The 23,862-nt window shown below is 35.6% G+C and overlaps 1 protein-coding gene across 1 annotated transcript in view; it reads left to right on the forward strand.

Annotated features, from left to right (window-relative positions):
- The window catches only part of LOC140160495 (uncharacterized), a 164,417-nt gene that overhangs the window by 54,721 nt on the left and 85,834 nt on the right, over window positions 1–23,862 (forward strand). The window contains 1 exon segment of the mRNA XM_072183732.1: window positions 1,250–1,402. Coding sequence (XP_072039833.1) covers window positions 1,250–1,402 — 153 coding nt within the window.

Here is a 23,862-nt window from a genome sequence, read left to right on the forward strand (position 1 = left end):
GGTTTTCATTTTGGTGTTACAATTGTTGGTAAATAGATACTGCACAAAACAGATGTTGACTACCTTCCTGGCCAGAGAGCCTCAGAGTTGGCCTGGCCAACAATGCTTCCCCTTTTAAAACATTTTTGTTATTTAGACACACATTCATTACAGATGGGAAGGGAGGGTGTCAGCTTTGTAAAGAAACTAGCCGTTATTGTAACATTTTATTAAATATAGAAATGAGTAACTTGAGAGGAATACCAAGAATGCTATAGGGTCCACAACTTAAAAGTTCCCCCCTAATATTTTTCAAAATAAATTGAAAAATGTAAAAAGTTATATGTGACCTTATTGATTTTAAACATGTGGACCAATTTATAGCATCACACAATTGCGTTCAGTCACAATGATTAAAACATTGTGTAAAAAAGAGACCGTTTTAAAAGTTGCACCTGAGTCCATAGCAGTCAGGTTTTCCTTAACAAACACATGGATAGGCCTTACCTACTGTATTGTTTGAGAGTTGACTCTTAAGCAGTAGTCAGACTTTTTATTGTACGTACAATATTGTATGTAACATATATACGTTATTTAATCTATTGCTATTCTATTTCCAGTAATGTTTAAGTTCTAACGAATGTTTGATGACGAAAAATCGATAATATATTTCTGCTAGATATTGTATGTAACATATTATCGATTTTTCGTCATCAAACATTCGTTAGAACTTAAACATTACTGGAAATAGAATGGCAATAGATTAAATAACGATATATGTTACATACAATATTGCGTATAATACTCGGAGTCTGTGGAGCGCTTTATGGACTCAGATGCCACTTTTAACAATGTTAAAAATGGTCTCTTTTTTACATAATGAACCATTGTGACTGAACGCAATGATGTGTGACGCTATAATTTGGTCCATATGGCTACGCATACCTTTTTACACTTTTACATTTCGTAAAATATATTTTGTTTTATTAAAAAAAGTATTAAGGGGGTAACTTATAACTTGTGGACCCTATAAGCAGAGATATCTATACTGTTTATATAGCAGTGAGGTAAACAGTTTCAGACACCAGTTTCTCTGTTTTCTACTTCAAGCAGGGTGGTTGCACAATTTCACTTGCAATCACAAAAATGGTGCCTAAATCAAGCAAGATGCTACTATCATTTAAAGATGCCATCCTAGGATGTCATCCCGTAGTACAATTTACTTTCATTTATTGTAATTTACACAAATTTGATTTGATTCAATTTTTAGGAGAAGAAGCTGAAGATGTTTCTGAGCATCAAGGGGATGGCGCCTCTTGTAGAGAAGAACAAACAACTGAACAAGAGGGTACGAGGTTTGGAACAAAGTAAGAAGAAGCTAGAGGAGAGAAATCGGGTGCTGGGCGAAGACAATAGTAGACTGGTAAGTGAAGTGATCATGTTAAATTATGAACAAAAAGATTTGTTATACAACGAAGTTGTGTCTGTACTTGGTCAAGTTCATGATAGATGATATTCATTTTATCTTATGGCACAGTTGTATGCAACATCTTTGCCAAATGCGCTTTGCGTATTGTGGGTGGGTGTGTGCTTGGGACATTATATTGCCCATCACAATAGCAAATACCAAATAGTTAAACAAAGTATAGAAAATCTAACCTTATTTTAAAGAAAGAAACGGAGCTCAGAGAAACTGGCATTATAATAAAGGAGAGAAAAAATCAGAACCGTTCGGATTTTTTTCGTTCTTATTTTAAAGAGTCGGATATGTGTCTAAACTTTCTTTCACCTCAAGTTTGGTCAATGGCATCTGCAGGTTTTCAAGAGTTGGAGCAAGATCTTGATTCCCCCGACTATTCAAAACTTTTCGCCTCGCTTTGCTCGCCTGAATAGGTAAATCCCAAATTTTCACCCAACTGGGTGCATTTCCTCCGACCCCCTTTGCGCACACCACTGAGTTTGGTAGTTGGTACATGTTTTAGTGGTCGCAGTATCAAATAAGGCACACTACAAAACAAAATGTATAAAACGCATACAAAGGCAGTTTGTTGGTATGCTTGTGGTGCAACCATGCAAGGCACTGATGTCACTACCAAGCTTGTAGTGGAATGAAAAATAGTATTTATCTCTTGAAGTAGTGGTTCTTAATTTGGGTTAAGAGACACTGCCCAAAGTGAAAGCCTTCTTGAACATGGTGATACAAAATTTGAATTCCAGGTATATCCTACTTGCAATAACAAAGTGATGTTGTTGGTAGGCTTCAGCAGGTTACTTGGAACTGGTCAACAAGGCTCTTTATGTATACCAATACTCGTTCCCAATACACTCTCCTTGAAATTGGCTTACTTTTATCGCATTTATAATACAATATCAAATTACTCGTTTCATATGACTACTTTGTTTCTTGGTGGAAATGTAGACTCAAATTGTCTAGTGGTGACAGAAAGAGACAAAATGGATGCTGAAGTTTGAGCGAAAATTTTGAGCGTAAATATCGAAAGAGGAAAAAACAGGAAATAGAAATGGTTGCATGGCTGAGGATTTGCCTTGATTTGGTAGTCTTTGTTGAAGACTTGGTTCTGGTTGATGTGCTTGCTTATTTATAATGATAGAATATTTTAAAATGAGATCTGTAGTACAGACTAGGATTTGGCAAAAATCTCTGCTATAAGAGGTAGGCAATGATTGACATGAATTAGAGACAGATGTAGAGCTATGTAGGAGAAATTGGCTGTTCCAGTTAAAATCCATACACCCCCTATGGAAGATATGACCTTAATCTTTCACACAGGGAGTGAGAATTTCAAATGGGGTTACCTGAATGGGTGCCTCCATTTGAAATCTACACCCCATGTGTGGGAGATTAAGGTCTTGTCTTCCATAGGGGGAGTGTGGATTTCAACCGGAATAACCCGTTAGAGACCGATGTAGGGGAAACGTGAGTGGGAGCTTGGGTATGATGTACTGGGTCACAGATGAGATTGAAAACTATCCAGAATTTTATGAAATAATGAAAAGAAAAAAATTGGAAAAATGTTATGCGTTTTTAGATTAATTTCCTGACTTGAAGTAGTATCTTGATACTGATTACATTTTCAGCTGATTTGGAATTCAGCTTTATTTTGCATGATGAATCAATTCTAATAATTGAGGAACACTCATAATATCTAAATTGTTGCTTAGTAATAATTTCTCTAGGCCCCACTTTTAGATGCTTTCATTTTAAAAACAATAATTTTATTCAAAATCAAAAATTCCTAACTATAACCTTTCCAGTGCTCAACACCTTTTAGTGCAAAGGTTTTTTTGAAAATTATATATAATCTATAGCTCTTATTGCCTTACTTCATGATATATATGTCACTTCTAGTGTGGAATACATGTGTTTGAAATTCAAACGTTTTGTGTTATGAAGTGACCATGATGGAAAGTCTTAAATTTGTACTAAACATGTTGCCAAGTATAATTTGTACAGCGAATTTACATGGCAAGTTTAGCAAATTGTTCAAGCGCAATAAGAAATCTGAAGATGCTAATAGATGGTCATTGACCTTACATTCCCTCAAATTTAATTAAACCATGGAGTGTGTGCTTCATTTTCATATTCTGCTCTCTGTGGTTTATTGTGATTTCATTATTTATTTTTTTATATCATTTGAACTATTTTTAGATGGCACAATGTGATTTTGTACATTATAAAACAGCAGATTGAAATTAAGATTAAAATGACTTGTCAAAATATTTGGTACACACTGTTTTAATTAATTCTCTTCACGCTGGTGTCGACTGCAGACGACATGTTTCAAAAATTTTTAAAAATTCAAAATTTCAGAATTATAAATTTTCATGACCAAATTTGGAATCAGCATGAAAAATGCATTAAAATGAGTACAAACAAGCCTAGTATTGGTTCAGTAGTTCTTAAGATAACTCTTGATATTTCGAGAGAAAAAACTTTTTCCGTTGAAATGCATGGCTAGCACGCAGAGCATTAGGCCTAAGGAGTATAATTTTAAGATTTCATGTTAGATTTGATTTTATATATGTCAAACCTTTCACATAATGTCTGGTATAGGCCATATGTGATGCGATCAAGCAAAATGAGTCTGATGTCGATCAAAATCAAAATTGAGTTTTCAGTTTTATTACATAAGCCATTCTCAGAGCTTTGCTTTGCTGAAAACCCTATCATAATTTGACTTACGGTTCAAGAGATATGGCCATTTAAGTGTTGCTCAGAACAATAAAATGCAAAGGAAGTTAAATACTAATTATTGGCTATATCTCAAAATCAATATTCCCGACATCTGACTCATTGTGCTTGATCGCATCACATATATCAGTAGACATGGAGGACATTTGTACTGGTGTAATACAGCCTGGGAGTACAGATGTAACCAGACATTCAATTTCCTTCTCTCTTGCGGATTCTACTCCAGACATGATCATCACCATTGCTAATAAATTATTGATGCTCTCGGTGTGGCCTTTCTGCACAACATGTTTGGATCCAGGACAATGTGGATTTAAGTTGTACATATGGTAGGCCTGTTGTCCATTTAATATGGCCTTAACATGGAGAGTCAATCTGGATCTACCTACAGGGGCAGATCCAGAATTTTCAATAGGGGGCACCGAGCCACAGCGGCAAAGTCAGGCGCCGCTCTGCAAAAATACACAAAGTCAGGCGCCGCTCTGCAAAAATTGGGGGGGGGGCACTGGGTGCCCCCCCCTTAAATCCGCCCCTGGACTAGCATGATTACCCAATTTCTTATGGGTTATATATTTGACAGCCTCCCACTAGTAGAGCAGCCAAGACCCCAAATGCACCATGAGGTATACACAAGATGGTAGAAAAAAAAGCCACTGGTCTCAGATGATAGGCCCATGTATAGGTATTCAAAAATCAAAAACACACAGTCATACTGAATTGAATACTGAATTGAGTTAGAGTACTTTAAAGTTTGAACTCAAATTTTTTTCAAGTTTAGAAACAAAAATGTGTCTAGCTTTTCAAAACAAAAAAAAATGGAAAAAATTGCCACTTTTTATGACTGTTAATTAGAACCCATTAGGCCTATCTTTAAGTGGACTTGTTAAGTTTACCACCACTTTCCTTAACTTGATCTGGATTACTTTAGCATTGTAAATGATCTGCATTAAACAGGTGTAAGTAAGCCACTGATTACTGGTAAATGTATTTAACAGGTCTGTGTTGTCTTAAAAGATTCTCAATAAATTGGCCATGACTTTAGTTAAGAGTCAATCAAATATTTATTAGTGTAATACTGAAACCTTTGTTAACTTATGTGACTTATGGTTAAAGACCACTAATAGGCCTGGGCGATACATTGAAATACGATGAGGAACTATTTGTTTTCATGGCATTCAAAAGACTGCATTAAAATCGCTGAAATTGATCAAGTTATATAGCCAAAAAGTACTTTTTAGAGTTTGATGCTTCAAAATGGTACATTTTCTCTCATTATATGACATTTTTGATGTAATAGTACCAAAATTCATACGCACAGCTTCGGTTTTTAGTAAATAGTCGCCTTATCATATTGTAACTTTCAGCTTCGAGGGCGCACTGTCATTTTAAGGTGTTTACGGTTCAGTGCGTTAAAACAAGAAAAGTCTCAGGTCAACCTATGTTGAATTTTTGATCATTTGGCATCTAAATCATATAGTTTCACCTGATATTGGTGGCATTGAACTGTGAGAGTTCTGAATATGAGAAAATTCCACCCGAAATTAGGCATTTTCCCATTGAAACCCGTGTAATACATAATTAGTGGTATTTAACCTATAGAAACACTGAATTCTATGGATCTGATATTCGTCATGGAGACTTTTCTAGCTATTTTTTGCTTACATTTCTCAATATTTAACTGTATTTGCCCTGGCAAGAAAACGTGCATCTTCTTCGACTACTAAGGTATGTTTTTAGAACCCGTTGAGGTAATGTAACGGTTGAGGGGGGGGACTTGTGGCATTAGTATTGGGTTTACGGCTGGTTTCTGTGATTTCAGGGCTTCTAAATTCAACAACCTTCGCTAGCCTGCGTATACATATAGAAAGCTTAATGATGATGAAAAATCAATGTTGATGATCATTATAGACATGCCACTTTGTTAATTAGACCCACATGCACATTTTGTTGGTGATTTCCTTGCCCTAAATAACGTACATAGGCCTATACAGGTAAATACAGTATAGGCCTAGGCTAGGCATTTTGCTTAAGCTTTAAGGCGCATGTAAGGCCTATAGTCACGTGTAAAATAAAACCTAGTCTTTGTGTACACGTTGTCTATGGGCCTCTACAGTATCTTGTGTGGCCTCACTCTATCCTAACTCAAGCCGGAACCCTAACTTGATCCATAACTCTATTTTAAACCCATATTTAATCCTCGGACCTAGCCGTATCTCTATCCCTATCCATGAGCCTAGCCCTATAAAAACCCTATTCCTAATGCGAACCTGACCCTAATCAACAATTCTAACACTAAACAGCAAGCCTAAATCGGAACACTAACCCTAAATCAATCTTAATCTGATCTGATCGTGCTAGGACAGGCTACAGATACGAATCTCCAGATATAGTCCTAGGTTGAAGCAAAAACAGCGAAACAGTCATCATACAGGGTGTCCGAAAATCATTGATATTTTACTCGTCATGCTGTTTTCCAGAAATTTTCTTGTTAAAACATGTCTTGCAAATGTCAATGTTTACATTCATGGCATTTTACCGAGATTTGAGCACCTTTGTGCTTATATAGGTTAAAGACCACTAATAGGCCTGGGCGATACATTGAAATACGATGAGGAACTATTTGTTTTCATGGCATTCAAAAGACTGCATTAAAATCGCTGAAATTGATCAAGTTATATAGCCAAAAAGTACTTTTTAGAGTTTGATGCTTCAAAATGGTACATTTTCTCTCATTATATGACATTTTGATGTAATAGTACCAAAATTCATACGCACAGCTTCGGTTTTTAGTAAATAGTCGCCTTATCATATTGTAACTTTCAGCTTCGAGGGCGCACTGTCATTTTAAGGTGTTTACGGTTCAGTGCGTTAAAACAAGAAAAGTCTCAGGTCAACCTATGTTGAATTTTTGATCATTTGGCATCTAAATCATATAGTTTCACCTGATATTGGTGGCATTGAACTGTGAGAGTTCTGAATATGAGAAAATTCCACCCGAAATTAGGCATTTTCCCATTGAAACCCGTGTAATACATAATTAGTGGTATTTAACCTTATATGAAGAAGGGGATGATAAAAGGTTCTCTTTTAGGCGGGTGCTTGAATTTAAGAGCTAGCCATGTCCAATTGAATGACCTTGACAATGTTGAACCTGAAAAGCTTGGGAGAAAAGTGCTACTGCTCTATCTACAGCAGATAGCAAAATAAGAGACGAAACATATATATTTAGTTTGCTATCTACTGCTGATAGCAATATCGAATTACATGACAAAATGTGCATGCTAATGGATTTTCTTGGAATGTGGGTCTCAAAATGGTTTGGTTGAACATTTAAATATTTGCGGGTTTGATGATATGCCATAAACAGATGGTTGGAAATAAGGGTTGAGTTGGGCACAGATTTTAAATACTGCATTTTATATAAATGAACAAATATTAGAGGAAACTCACCTAATTATGGTGGGGTTGGGGGAGCACGGTGACCTAGCGGAACGGGCACTGACTCATAATCGGAAGGTTGCGGGTTCGAGCCTTGGTGCCGCCTTCGTGTTGCGCCCTTGAGTAAGGCACTTTATCTCGATTACTCCTCTCCACCCAGGTGTTTAAATGGGTACCGGCATTCTTAAATGCTGGGAAGGTAACAGACTTCGCTGTAGATGAGGTGTAGCAACATTACATGGAGGAGTCTGGCCCAATCGCCAATGAAAGAGAGATGGGCACTCCGATCACTGTTTATACAGGATCGTCTCCTTACCTTACCTTTACCTATGTGAAAAGACGATAGGTGAATTAACATTGTAGGACTAACAATAACATACAGTTTTACACTTAAGTAACATTTTGTTGAATTTCCACACACAATTTTGGTTTTATATTATGGATTTACAAAACAGTTGAAACATGAATCTCAGTGCTACTGAAGTCTCTGTGTTAATTGACTTTCATTTCGATCAAGGTGATTAACACCGATGCTTACTGATTGAGTGGTTTAAAAATTGAATAATCTATAATGAATAGTTAATATGGCAATGTGTGCATTAAAGTAAATATGTTAGGTGTAGAATAAATATATTTGAAATTTGATAAAATAGTCAAAAGGAAGACAAATTTAAATGATATGAACATACCATTGTTGATATTTACATCTGTATTCTGACATCTGCTCACATAAAAATTTGTCTGTACTCTAATGTCGGCATAATTAATTTGATGATGATTCTATTTTCCTGCCTTCGATATTGATATGATAAATGTAGCTGTAAACGTTATTGATTTGTTCACCCACGGATACACATTAGCCTATTGATTTGCTCTGGTTTCCATGTAGTACTGAGCTCAAGTGCAGAGTTCATCATATAATGTGAAAAACCTGGCTGTGTTGTATGCTGTGTTATGTTTTCATATAATGTAGTTATAGGTTAAATCTGAGACTTGAGTGGGAACAGGTTATATGAAATGAATTAGGGAGTTTTTCGTTTAGGGTGACGTATGATTCTGTGACAGTAAATTGATATCTCGAGTCATGTGCGCACATGCGTCAACTATGCAATTTCGTCATCTCTACTTTCTAGGACACGACTTGAATGGGAACAGGTTTATATGAAACACATTACAGAGTTTTTTTGTTTTGGATGACGGATTATTCTGTGACAGTAAATTGACACAAGTCATTCATGTATGTGCATGCGTCAACTTTGGCAATTTCATCGTCCTCCACTTTCTTGGACACTACTTGTGGGACAAATTTGTGTTGTTGTGAAAACAGCAACTTTTTGATGATGGATGTGGTAATTCATTTTTACCATCGCAGGACCCACTGTTTTCGAAAACAAAAACTCATTAATGTTTAAACGAAGCACATCATACTTATGCATATATTTACCCCTCACATGCCCCTCTCTGTAATGGATGTTGGCATTTTAGTGTTCAATGCCTTAATGTGGACTCAACTGCGGATTTGACTACAAGTCCACAGTTCCTGTGCATCCAAAATTACATGTGTGTAATAGCGTGTGTCCTCATTTACCAGTGTCTACAAGAGCAATCATACAAACACACATTTGTGTTGTACAAACATAATACATATACAGACACTCAGTTGTATACAAATATTTCATGTATATAGTATGCTATCTACTGCTGATAGCAACATCAGAAATAGAAAGTAGTGTATGGTATGCTAAATTTGTTAGGCCTACTGCTGATACCAACATTGGAAATCCAACCCAATTAAGAAATCTAATTACTGGCATAGTTTCAGTAAAGTAATCCTGCTGATGGTTGCATCACAAAATGGTGTCATAAAACTAATCTTGACATAGTTATAAAGTTTGCTCTGCACTATATTTGCAACATCAGAAAGCTATTTGCAGTGTCAAATAGATTTCTGTATATGATTTCTAGCAATTGAGCATATGGATTATATTATTATGCTCTATAAACATTTTAATGGTAAGCTTTAAATCACATATACATGTAGATGCATTGACATTTTCCCAGTTAGACGAAAGTTGCTTCAATTCATCTTCGAATTCATTCATTAATATTAATTTGCCTCTTTATATAACCTAATTTCTTTACTTAGTTTATTTATTTACTTATTTATGTACTTATCAACTTGCAAATCTACATATTGATCAAACATGCTGCAAATTGATGATACAAATTGCATGCACATGCAGTCATACTTAAGTAAAACACATTCTGTACTTGGTTTTCATTATATCTCTTTTGCCCACAGCGTAATATAATAACACAAAGAATAATGACTATGAAATGTTTTCTGCTGAGAATAGCAGTATAGCTCATAATAGAATAGCCTTAAGAAAAATATACGTGGAGTATATAACACACTATCAGCATACTGTACCTGAAATCTATGGATATATGATGAGAAATATAAGCAGTATAAGTTATCAATTCATTGCTGATATTATATATTCTTTCTTTATGTTTTTAGAAAATAAAAATTGATTGGATAAAAATTAACATTGATTTTGCATAATGTTTCATGAAGCCAAATATCACACAGCTGCATATTTAATTCTTTATGGGGATTTGGTCATAAACAGAAAATTTTTGCTACCAATTATTATGGTTCAATTTTATCATGTTATTTATATTCATGAAAGTATAATAGTTATTATATGATCTGTAGCAATTTTATGATGTCTGTATGGGTATCTATAGGAGATGACAACGCCAATGTGGCTTCAAATGTGGTGGGATATTTGACCTAAATTGTCAAAAAGTGGCTGAAAAGAACAAAAAATGGGTCATTTTGCTAAAAGGTGGGGACACCTCCCCCTGTTCCTTCCGGGATTGACGCCCATGACTGTTAGGTCACATGCATTGGGCTATTCCAGTTGCCCACACCCTCTCTGGAAGATGTGACCTCAATCTCCCACATAGGGGGGGGGGGTGTAGATTTCAAATGGAGTCACCCATTCAGGTAACCCCATTTGAAATTCACACTCCCTGTTTGAAATTCATATTCCATGTGTGGAACATTTAAGGTCATACATGTCTTCCATATAGGGTATATGCTGAGACGATGGATATCATCTGAAATTGCCCATTATAGTTTACTGTTCTTCATGACATGCAACACTAACTACTCTTAGGGGATGAGCTAGCTTTGTATTTTTCATTTCTAGCAAATGATTTGATGCTGAGAGTTATTGCTGTTATAGAAGTTACGGTGATAATTGGTCATATGCACAAGCCAATTAAGTTACAACATTTGACATTTGGTTCTATATTGAAACTATAAAATTGCAATAAGCATTTTAATTGTGTGTAGACCTATTTAACCATTTTCATATTCTGCAAGATATCATCGCAATTTGTTTCTGTAAAGTATTTGGCATATATAGAAATTTACCAGTGAATTGTATATAGAGAAAGTTGTCACACAACATGTGTGTCTTTGATGAAATGTTTGTGCACAAACTCAAATTATGTATTATACTTGCATAAATGACTTTGACCTCATGCAACACCTGTGTAATATCATGTTTATTATTGGTTATATTTCTTTATTTATAGGAAATTCAGTTACCTGCAGTGTTGGATGTTAAATAATTTTGTCGGCCATACTGAAAATATCTTTATTTGTACCATCCATGGAAATAAATTTCAACCCTAAAAAGAAAATTTCCGGTTTCCACTGGCACAGGCCTATATTTGACATTGATATAGGAATGAGGATAGCATTTGGTACATACTCATTTAATTTAAATTTTCATGACCTATATATTTAGTAAGCTTACCAAAATGTCCAAATTTAATTTGAGCACGAAGTGTGTCATCTTGTTGTGACAAACGTGAAACATTTCCCCAAAGAACTATCAAATTCAGGAGCAATTTGCTTTAGGTAGCAGAAAATTGAACAAATCTTGGGACTGAGAAATAAGCATCAGTGTCAACATGGCATAGGTGTAATATTACTTTATACTCGCTCTCAATTGGAGCATGCTTATCGTATAACACCCAATAAGTTCAGGTTTGTTGTTTCTCACAGAGCAATGCCAATCTGCATGGACCATGTATTATCAATTAAGAAATCTGCTATTAAATTACCCTCTTTTTGCCTGCTTTTTTTTTCGGTCATGCTCATAAATGTTATGCTCTAGTTCTGAAATAGGAAGTTGCTTGTATTAAGGAGATTCAATGGGCTATTCCAGTTGAAATCCACACTACCCCTGTGGAAGATTATAGAAATATCTTCCACAAGGGGAGTATGTTTTTCAAATGTAATTGGTCAGGTTAATCATTTTGCAACCCATGCTCCCTCTGTATTATATCTTTACTTATATCTTTCACAACTGGAGTGAGTATTTCAAATGGCAGTTACCCAATTGTATATTCAATTCTAAACTCATACCCCCTCTGTTGAAGACTTTAGTTAAATCTTCCACAGGGGTAGTATGAATTTTAAATGGAATAGCCCAATGCCAGGGTATACCTTTAACCTTAAGCACCAACCAGCTGTGCTGGCAAACAATAAATGATGTGCTAGACAACAATATTTACATTGCTCTAGATTTTGGTTAACTCAAAAATATAGGAACAATAGTGGTGATATGTGAGACATTGAGCGTAGTAATGTTTCACATAACATTACATCAGTATCAGCTTTCTTGCACACTTTTTTTTTAATAATTGAATCATGAAATTACTGGTACATCATTCACTGAACAAGCTGCATCGTATTGTGTGATCCCTGTGTGACCTGGTTGTTTTCACACAATAAACAGGGTGAATATTTTCGGCAAGTACAAAAGAAATGCTAAAGCTTAGTATTATTGCTATAATAAAAGTGGGAAAAATTTCTTTCTGACATTGGGTGGAATGGGGTTTGTGAACAATTCTGAAGTAAAGAGAATCTAGTCTCTTATGCGCGCTGAAGTGCATAAAACCTTTTAAGCTAAAATGGTCAAATCTAATGTTAATCCTGAACAAATTTTTGCAATTTTTTAATCTTTTAAGATTTAAAATGGTTAAATATGCTGTTAATGTGATTCAAAACATGCACACACCTGGCGTCAACATTGGGGGATGATTGTATGGACAATCCACCCTGGTCAAAATATTGGGGAATGCATCCCCCACCCCACCCCTTGGATTTACACATATGTATAATGATGCTCCCTAGAATTTGAAGGGAGAAGCCATATTGGATGTGTCTCAGTGTAGCATGCTCAGTGTGTTCAAATAGGCTATTTTCCACCTGTTTGTTATAGAGTTTGCCTTTAGAGAAAAAGGCCAATTAAACGTCTGATAGCAGACATGGCCACGGCAATATTTCCACACTTGATCTGCAGCTTAAAGCCATTATTATGATGAAATGGCATGATAACCTAGCTCTCTTATCTTGCACTGGGATTTATATCTGCAGTAAATAATATTACATGGTAAATTAAAGTTGGATTTGTCAGACAAGGGACACATCTTGATGGAACCACATAGATATGAAGCAAGTCTTGAATTAGCTGCACTTACCATTAAAGGCTAATGCTCTCATCTGGAGTAGTCAGTACTTAAATGTGTAGTTGGAAGCTAAAATAAGCTGTGACTTTGCCCAACTCATGTAATTCAATGCTACTTAGTTATCTACCAGACAATACTCTAACTGCATGAAATAAATGTGACCAAATACACAATGTAAAACCAGACATAGGAAATGTATAAAAATGGATGTCAAAAATGTTCATGCTTGTGGAATTTAATGCTACTAACCTTATAACACAATTTAAAACTTAGAATAATACAAAGGTTAACATGTTAGCAATGGGCTATTCCAGTTGAAATCCATACACCCTGTGGAAGACATGACCTTAATCTTTCACACAGGGGGTGTAGATTTCAAATGGAGTCACCCATTCTGGTAAACCTCATTTGAAATTCACACCCCCTGTGTGGGAGATTAAGGTCTTGTCTTCCATTGGGGTGTATGGATTTCAAATGGAAGAGCCCAAATACGGGATGTCAGTAGTCTATGAACACTGGGCATATTTTGAATCAGTGGATTATATAGGCCTGTTTTGTTTCTGTAGAAAAGAACTCAGCAGACAAATTGGTAATGCAATTATGTCAAATGAAAAAGAGGTTGATGTTTAAGGAAGATTCAATGATTAGGATCCTCTTTATGCAGTAGAATTATTATTAGCAAAATGGAGAGTAAATATCTTGGCATTAGCATTATAAACACAAACATGTCAATTTGGTGGTGTAAAATAATTGAATTATTTTCACTGAATGTATTCCTATAATGTGAATAATCAGACACATTTGCATTGCAACTATATCATATGCAAATATTTTGTTCTTTTGGGTATAACTCAGGGGAGACTGAATTTTCATATCATATTTTTATTAGTAGAACAGTTTTTTACCTTATTTATTTTGTTATGGTAAAGCATGTTACTAGTAGAGCTAAAAGTACAAGCTATTTCATATGTCGCTTGGGGACCACAACCTGGTCCATTTCTGAAATTCATTGAATTATACAACCACCGGCTCTCTGTAATGGGGGTAATAAGCAGACAAATTTATAATGCAGTTATATCAGATGCGATGTATTTGAAAAATACAGGATTATTATTTCAAAAATAAAAGGCAAAATATAAGGCAAAATTAGAAGGTTTGTTTCAGACATTCACATAGTTACAGGCCCGTACGCAGGGGGGGTGCGGGGTTGCGACGCACACCCAAAATTTCCAAAGTCCCAAAATTTCAGAAAATCAGGTTTTTTACGCTTTTTTGGACAAAAAAGGTCCAAATTTTGTCCACTTTTCACAAAATTGCCCCCCCCCCTGGAAAAAGGTCCACTTTTTCAAAATCAGCACCCCCCCAAATGAAATCCTGCGTACGGGCCTGCATAGTTATATGTATGTGAGTTTCTTAGACAACTCCTTTTTATCATTGTCCTAGATCATGTTTGCTGAATTCAATACATAAATACTTGATTCATTGGTCTGAATGAATTATCAGCAGTCATTAGTATGCATGTAACAATCATATAAAATGGGAAACAGCTTGAAATTGATCATGGATGGTTGTGTATAATGAGTGCCATGTTGTGTACTAATTTATACGAGTTCTATATGATGTGGTTCATGTTTACATGTAATATTTGATTGTTATCCTACTATGTGGAAGATTCGGCTATCCTAATTGTGATATGAATTTTTTGCAAAAATAAATAAAAATAAATAAAAGCCTTTGCAAACTTGCATTAGTTTTCAATTTGCAGATTTAAATTGCTGCATGTTTTTACTTAGAACTTGGTCAGTTCCTTCGGATCATGATGTCCAACAGTAGATGCGTGTAGCGCCGACATCGAGGTGCATAGCGCCGAGGTGTGAAGTGGCGCGTAGTGCCAACATCGAGGCGCGTCGTCAGAACTCAGATTGCTTGTACATGGTATAGTCAGACCTCATAATTACTTGTGCTATATTGGGCAGTGGTAGATGCTCTATACTAGAGCTAGTTTTTACTTTCTAGCAGGGTCAGATAAAAATCAAACAAACATATCAATAAACATATGGAATGCATATTTTCTCTATTTCATAACACTTTGATTAAACATTTTCACATTTATTACCCACTTCAGGGATAGACTCCGTGGATAGCAATCATTATAGTTCAGCTTTAAGCACATTGATACACTGAAATATGTCATATGTTGGTTTTGAGTAGTTGCATACTTGTAATTCATCCATAGATACTTGAGAGAGGTTAATGTATAACATGTTACCATATGGTCAAGTGAAGACAGGATCAGGCCTCAGGGGTAAGAAGGTTAAACAGTGAAATTAGATACCTAGCTTCATATACATACAATAAATGAGCGGGAACTTCTTACAAAGCAGAAGATTTGTTAACTGTTATCTAGGGAATATAATTATGATATAAAAAGAATTCTGTCATCTACTGCAGATAACAAACAAAATACTTTGCTATCTACTGAAGATAGCAAGGAATATAATTCTGATATCTGCTTAAGATAGTACACAAAATAATCTGTTTTGGATTGCATATATATCAGAATTATGAATTTTGTCGTCTACTGAAGATAGGCATATAAGGCTAAATGACACACTTCTGCTATTTACTAAAGATAGAGGGTAGATGTATGATTTGTATAAAAATAAATAAAATCACTTTGCTATCTACTGAAGATACAAATGGTTATGCTATCTACAGAAGATAGTAAATGAACTGAATTCTGCTATTCAATGAAGATAGCAGATAACAAAATATTGCTGTCTACTGAAGATAGCAGATAACATTTAGTGCATTCAATTATTCTTAAAATCATGAATCAAAAATTCTAGCTTCATTTGTATATAATAGTAAATTTCTTATCCAGTGTCCAAGATTAAAACAGACACTACTAGGACAGAATATAATGATGTTAACAAAACTGACATGGTACGCACAGGTTAATTTTGAAACAATCCTAGTATTTCCTTCCTGCAAATATATGTGACGTGTCATGTCAAAAGGAGACACTTTTGGGCAGGTTATCAATTTTGATATATCTTATCTTAAATATAGAGATATTTTGCTCCACAACACAGTTTTCCCCAATGAAATCGGACATTCCTAGGCGAAGATATTGAGTTCGTAAGTTATTGTATTATAAAATTGGAAATTAAGATATCGGCCTTTAAAAATAATATTGACAATGTTGAGAGTAGGAATTACCTTGAAAAATGTCTCAAAATATACAACATGCCAGTTATATTCTTGTCTGAAACTATCAGACAATATTTTCAACATTAATAACATCACAAATTCGCAACAAACCCAAATTGTGAAAAAATCACCCCCGGGCAGATTTTTGGCTATTTCTCCATTTACGATCCTGCCCAAAAGTGTCTCCTTTTGACATGACACGTCACATATACAGTATATAATCCTTTAATTTGATGTGAGCAATAAACCCTTTTTGCTACACTTCCCATGCATCTTTGCACTTTAACCCAGGGATTAGAAAAGGAAAGGCCAGGGCACGTCCATACATTCTTCTGCTGTCAGTTAACTTGTATCATTGTGGGCTACAGCACGTACAAGCATCCATCTGGCAATGAGGTCTCTCCCTCTCCTTGTACATAAACACTGGCATTGACCCTATGCTGCAGAATACACTCTAAAATATGTATTAAGTTTTACTTTTGATTAACACTGAAACATGTTGATACAGATGTTAAATTTTAAGCGAGTTTCAAGACTATAAAACATGTCATGTGGCTAGTTAAATGTTGCACACTTACACTTACACACCTAAACATTTTTTAAAAAGGTTCATTAACCCTAACCCCCACCGGGCTTTTACGCGACGGGAAGGGAAAGAAGGAAGGAATAAAGAGAGAAAAGAAAGAAAGAAGTTGCTTGCTCTGGGTGGGATTCGAACCTGAGACCCCTCGCATGCCAAGCACTGGGTCGGCGACACCTTGCCACAGGTCTTGGGCTTCGCTGGCCAGCGAAACCGTGCCTATATATCACTTAGGGCGTTTGCGTCATCACACCATGTGGGATGCACGCACGAACAGCGCATATATCAAGTAGTATTTTGTAGTACTTGGTCCTGTTAGGGTTAAGGGATCAGATAGCAACATTTGCACAGTATTTTTGTGGGACATGCGAGCACATCATACACACCAAATTGCATTGTGAATACAAGGAATGTCCTTCTGATGTCAAGTAATTTAGATTTTTTGATATTTGCGATATTATTAAAAATTGATATTTTTTTTATATTTTTGACATTTTGTCAAATGTTAAAACAGTACTCAAAGTAAACGTTATAAACCTAATAATATATACTTAAAGTGTGTGTAGCTGGGAGGGAAAGCTGTCCATCATTTAAAAATGTTGACCTTTCATATTGAAGATATACATTTTCCCCCAAAAGACCTAAATTTTTTTTCTTCATTTGTTCACTATTTATTAACATGTGAAGTGTTACAAAATAATGTTCTGGGCAATATTATTTTAGAGCGTAAGCAGATGGGAGAATCTATTTATTGTGCAGGAGATTTTCAAGACAGCTCATATTTGTCCATAACAGGGATTCAACTGAGTAATTATAAAGATTTTCCCAATGCTATACCTGTCATATTCGCCAGTATGCCGAAAGTGCAGGGCTTTTAGCGTTGCATGCATGATATAGGTTTTACTGTGGTTACCTAGATTCATATTAAGTATCTGTATCTGACATATAGGCCTATCTGACAGAAAAGTGTTAACTTATACTGCTGCAAATCTATATCACTCTTTATATAGATGCATGGAAACAGCATCAAGTTCAATTTGCAAAGCATGGAAATAAAGTTTAACACTGAATTGAAAGGAGCCCCTTTTTCATTTTATTTGGCTTTTGGCAAAAGTAAGTTATCATGAAAATGGTGTTTTACCACCCTTCCCCTGGGGGCAGATATGTCGGTTTTGAATCTAAGCAGATGTGAAGATGGTTAAAGTCTTCAGTATGTTTTGTAGAGGACTTTGGGACATTAATGTTATGCTGCTGGCTTATATGCACGTTTTAAAACATTGTATTCCATAGTCAATAAAATGCATCTGTAAATAGTTAAAATTCCAGAAAATCCATTTATAATTACTAATATACATATTTGTGCAATTTTGATGGCACTTCTGTTATGACAAACTTTAAAGCTAACAATGAAAAGCTTCATCTTGTTAATTTTGTGGGACAAAAATTGGTAGTTTCATAACAATTAGAATGAGTAATTCTAAGCTGCTACCTCTCTTTGTTTTAGAAGGAAACAAAACATTATCAATTGTATTATTTAGATTTTAAGGAGGCAAAGTTTACCCCAAAGCTTAATTATCAACCTAGTGTACATCATGCAGAAGTTCTATTATTTTATTCCATTTCAATCCTCACATATCTTGTATATAGTGCTATAAGATATAGACGAATCCAACAAGCCAAGTCATGGTCAGGATTTGGTCGGCCATGACGGGTACCCGCATGCACCAAACTGGTGTAGTGACTGCCCAATTGGGTGGATTAAAGCCGCTTAAAATTCGATGCTAGATTCTTTTGTGTTTACACTGTCATTATTCTTTTGTCTACGTGTAACACAGGTGATAGAATGCAGTTTAAAATACCCTCCAATGCCACATTATTTCACATTTTAGGTGAGATGGAGCCGCCGGGTACCCAACTTTGGCAGCCATTAAGGTGTAGGAATGCGTGAAATTGAATTCGTCTATAGGACATTTTGTACTTTGCTATTTCCAGGTGATTGATTGCTTTTTTTAATCATATGATTGGGGCACAAACATGTAATATATCATTCTAAAGCAGTATTTATATATGTCAAAGGATACTACTAAGTTCATACTGCATTTGTCACAATTCATTCTAAAACTAAGTTAATGAGATTGGCCATTTATGTCATAGCAGTAGATGTCTTCTTCTATTTCTGCTACAATTGTTTTCATTCAATGTTATTTTCTAAGTTGTGGCAAGATATCTTCTACTTGGTTTGCTTGATCTTTTGTCTTATTATGAAGTATAAGGCTAGTACCGTATTTCGTCAAATAAACGCCCCAGGGGGCGTTACATTTTCCCAAGGGGGCGGCGTTTATTCAAGGTCAATTTTAGAACAATAATTCCCGTTAAAATCATTAGGTAAACTTAAAACTCACGCTAAAATGACGAACTATGAACTAGAAACACTGACTTCTGGTTCACTTCCGGGTTTCTGATCCAGATTTTTGCCAATTATTGACGCTATTATTGACCATGTGGGCAACTTGGTAAGCTTACTACACAAGATAGCATGGAAATATCGGCATTTTGAAACATCTTGGTTGAAAAAAAAGTGGTGGGGCGTTTATTTGAGGGGGGGCAAAATTTTTTGACGAAATACGATACCGTAAACGTTCGCCTAATGGCGCACATGGGATCCCTTGCCTTGGTGTAAATTTCATGTACAAATAGAGAGCTCCCTCCTCTGAAAATCCCAACAAAAATTAAGGGTACGTGCCCTTATTTGCTGGTGGGATTTTTACGGGATGGCACTTTTAGATTGTGCCTAAAATTCCAGTTATGTCAAGGCAGCCAATAGCGCCATAGGCGAACATTTACGGTATATGATTTGCAAAGTATAAACCAGCCAGATGAGGAATCCCTTTTTTACTCGAATTCTCAACCATCATAAATTGAGACGTTCAATATTGATGAAGAGGAACTGGGGTATGATGCTGGCTTTGGTATTATGTGGGCGGCACAAAACACCATGACAAGTTGATACAATTTTGATTTCAGTTGTAGGCATTCATCCTTGTTGAGATCCGGGTTGGGGCATTCTATATGCAGTAAGAGTATTTTAAGACAAGCTGCACTTCTTTATTCCTAGCACACTTAGCCTAGTTCTTAAGCATTCTGTTTTCTAGGTGTGTAAATCAATCAACAGAGTCAAAAATAGATCGTTAGTCGATCTGTTGTAGAGAAGACTAAATCAGGCTTTTTCATATCAAGTAAGCTCAGTATCTGCATTGGGCTGTTCCATTCGAAATCCATATACCCCTTATGGAAGACATGACATTAGTCTCCCGCATAGGGGGTGTAGATTTCAAATGAAGTCACCAATTCAGTGGAATTCACTCTCTCTGTGTGGAAGATTAAGGTCATGTCTTTCATACACTCTCAGAACATTGGTTAAAAATTTTAACCAACTTGGTTAAAATTTTAACCAACCATGTATTTACAGGTGAACAGCCCAACAGTTGGTTATATTGTTAACCAACCTGGGTTGGTTAACAATATAACCACAGGTTGGTTAAAAACATTGACCAACTACTGGTTAACATTACGGTAACCAACCAGTTGGGCAAAGCATGTTGGGCAAAATATAACCAATAGTTGGTTAAACACTATGAATGGGAAGTTCATTTCATTGTTCATATTTTAACCAATTGGAGACATTTGAAGGCAGGAAATTATATTATGAACATTTTATCGGTATAACACTTAGTTTAAAGTGTATGCGAGGCCAGACTGTGAGCAAGACTTACGATGCTTTATCGACGACAGCTACCACCACAACCGGTAAGCTTAAGCTTAAGCTTTACCGGTTGTGGTGGTAGTTGTCGCCGATAAAGCATCGTAAGTCTTGCTCACAGTCTCGCCTCGCATAATACTTAAACTAAGTGTTATACCGATGAAATGATATACTTTATAATATAATTTCATACCTTCAAATGTCTCCAACAGATCTTGAAGACCCCGATCCACCGCTTTGCAGCAAGCCACTCATATCGGCCATCTTGTTTTCTGAAATGCATTTTTGCCCAACACAATGACCAATCACAGTTCGCAAAGGAACACCATGTGACCATGGTTGGGCAAAACCATACTTTGCCCAACTTTATTGGCGGGAAAAGGTTGTTTTTTACCAAGGTTGGTTAACTTTTAACCAACATTGTGTAAATACCATATTGACAGGTTTGACCAACCATGTATTAAACTGTATTTTGCCCAACTTCAAGAATCTTAACCATTGTTGGGCATTTTTTAACCAACTGTTTTCTGCCCATTCATTTTTTATCCAATGTTCTGAGAGTGTAGGGGGGGGGGTGTATCAGTATGGATTTCAACTGGAATAGCCCATTTTGAAGCAGACAACACTAAATGGGTGATTCCATTTGTAATTCACACTCCCTGTGTGAAAGATAAAGGTCATGTCTTCCATATGGGAGATGTATGGATTTCAACTGGAATAGCCCATTGTTTCCTTATTCTTAGTTTTCTAGTGTTCAGACTAATTCCTGTTGACGCCTATAAGAGGGGTTAAAAACCATGGCCATTAGAGTGGCTCATACTGGCTTGTTCTGCCTCCACACCTTAATTTGATGCGTGCACAGTAGAAGTGTTGTTAACATTATCAAGCCAAGGATCTTTACTTCAGGGTAGCTTTTGGATATTGTTTATGTCTAAAATCTGTCTTGAATAAAACAGTAGCATCAATTACCTGGCTTTTTCAAAATATCTGAAAAGTATCATCTAAGACTAGAGACTGTATGTCCCTTGGTACTCTTTAGTAAGCTGCTTATGTTGCAGTACACTATGGATATATCGACACAATAGTGTAAAATACTTGAGCAGCAACTTCAGCAATCCAGGTTTTATTTTGAAATTTGCCCATCATAGGTACCTCTCTCTACTTGGCATAATTGGTAGTGATTTGTGTAGACAAACCAGTTTCAACAGAACTAGTACACACAATTTTGTGTGCATTGTATGCAGTACCTCCCCTGCGCCACATTATTTAAAGTGAGTTAGGTTAATAAAGTCTGGCGGTAGCATAATCATGGTCTGCTCTGGCTTGAAGCTGTTTGGACAATGCACTTCATATTATAAATCCATATGGGTCTCTTTGTTTTATAAAGCAACTTTGGTTTATATTGAACATACAATTTATTAGCTGTCTTCAGTAGATAGCATTTTTGTAGTTTTAGTAGATAGCAGTTTATAGTAGATAGAATACTTGCTTCACTCCAGTAGAGAGTATATTTGCTATTTTCAATAGAAAACAATTTGATTGTCTTTAAAAAAAAGACAGATTTGTTTCTCCAGTTGGTGGACAAGCTATTGTTACTTTAAGTAAACTATATTGTCTTCAGTAGAAATCACAATGTATACTTCTTGTAGACATATTTATAATGCTATCTTCAGTAGAGAACTTATTGCTATCTTCAGTAGACAGCATATTTTGATGCTTTATTAACACAATTTCATCATATTCAGTAGGTAGTTAATGTAAGGGATAATAAGTCCTATTATTTTCACCATGTACCTGGTTCACTTAGAGATACTTATGGACTATTTAGGACTGTTCAGACCCTTGTACAAGATCAGTTCATCTTCATGGCTAATGGCACTTAGTTAAATTGATTGACCTTCAAGTTTAAAGCCCTTTTGGATTTAATAAGGATTAACCATGCACACAAATGTGATGTGATGAAGCTATCAATGAGTCAAAATCAAAATTCAGTTTTATTAAATGAGTCACTCTCAGGGCTTTATTTTTGTTGAAAACCCCATCATAATTATGGTTTCAGAGATATAGCCATTTTAGTGTGATACAGAACAATAAAATACAAAGGAATTTGTATACTTTTATTGGCTATCCAATATTCAAAAGGCAAACACTGCAAAATTAAATGGTGAATTAAAGAGATGTAACCCCATCAACAGACTCGTTCCCCATTTTTCTTCTGATATTTTGGTATCTGAAGAAAGTTCATATTTTTCTCATTACCCCAGTAAAATGTAACACTCAACATCTTTCATTAGATAGTGTAAACAAAGGTGTGTTGAATTGTGGTAACCACAATTGGATGTATATACTACCCTATGGGCCATTGTTATACATGTATTTGCTTCTCATATCAAAAACACTAGAGCAATGTAACTCAAAATTTGTAAACATTGTTTTCATGATACACCTCAATGTAAGATAGAAAACAGAAAATGAAAAAATCAGACCACGACCTTTAACTGATTTATGCAACCATTTAATCTAACCCTTCAACAAAACCAATTTTTCAGATCTGTTTTTATCCATCCTTTTAATGAACCAACCTCGGGTCAAATTATTCTACACAAAGGTCAATTTTTTTTTAGCTGTGATAAGTAGTATAGCACAACATCTGGAAGTAAATACCAATTCCATTAACTCTCATGCAGATGCTAAAGGAAGATGACATGCAAGTTAAAAATAGACTTCTTAAAAATCTTAAGAAATGCTCATTCTTATCACTGTATTTGAATTCATTTTGTGCCTTCAAATAAGAATAAACATGCCTAGTTTTGGTTCAGTTATTCTTTAGATAGATATTAAGATTTTGTATAGAATCTTGTAGACAGTTGACTATTGGGTATTGAAAATATAAACATATCGACTGCTCAGTGCCAGAAGTGGGTAAGTGCAATAGCTGCCCTGTGAACATTTGGCAATTTACACACAGTATATTGTGCTCATCTACACATGGCAGATATACATGGCAGCTATTGCACTTAGCAACTTCTGGCACTGAGCAGTTGATATGTGATGTGAGAAAACCTTTAAAATACCAAGGCATTATCTTGGAATCACAGTAGCAATATGTAACAATAGCCGGTATTG

The sequence above is a fragment of the Amphiura filiformis genome, chromosome 1 (assembly GCF_039555335.1).
Source record: "Amphiura filiformis chromosome 1, Afil_fr2py, whole genome shotgun sequence".
Lineage (NCBI taxonomy): Eukaryota > Metazoa > Echinodermata > Ophiuroidea > Amphilepidida > Amphiuridae > Amphiura > Amphiura filiformis.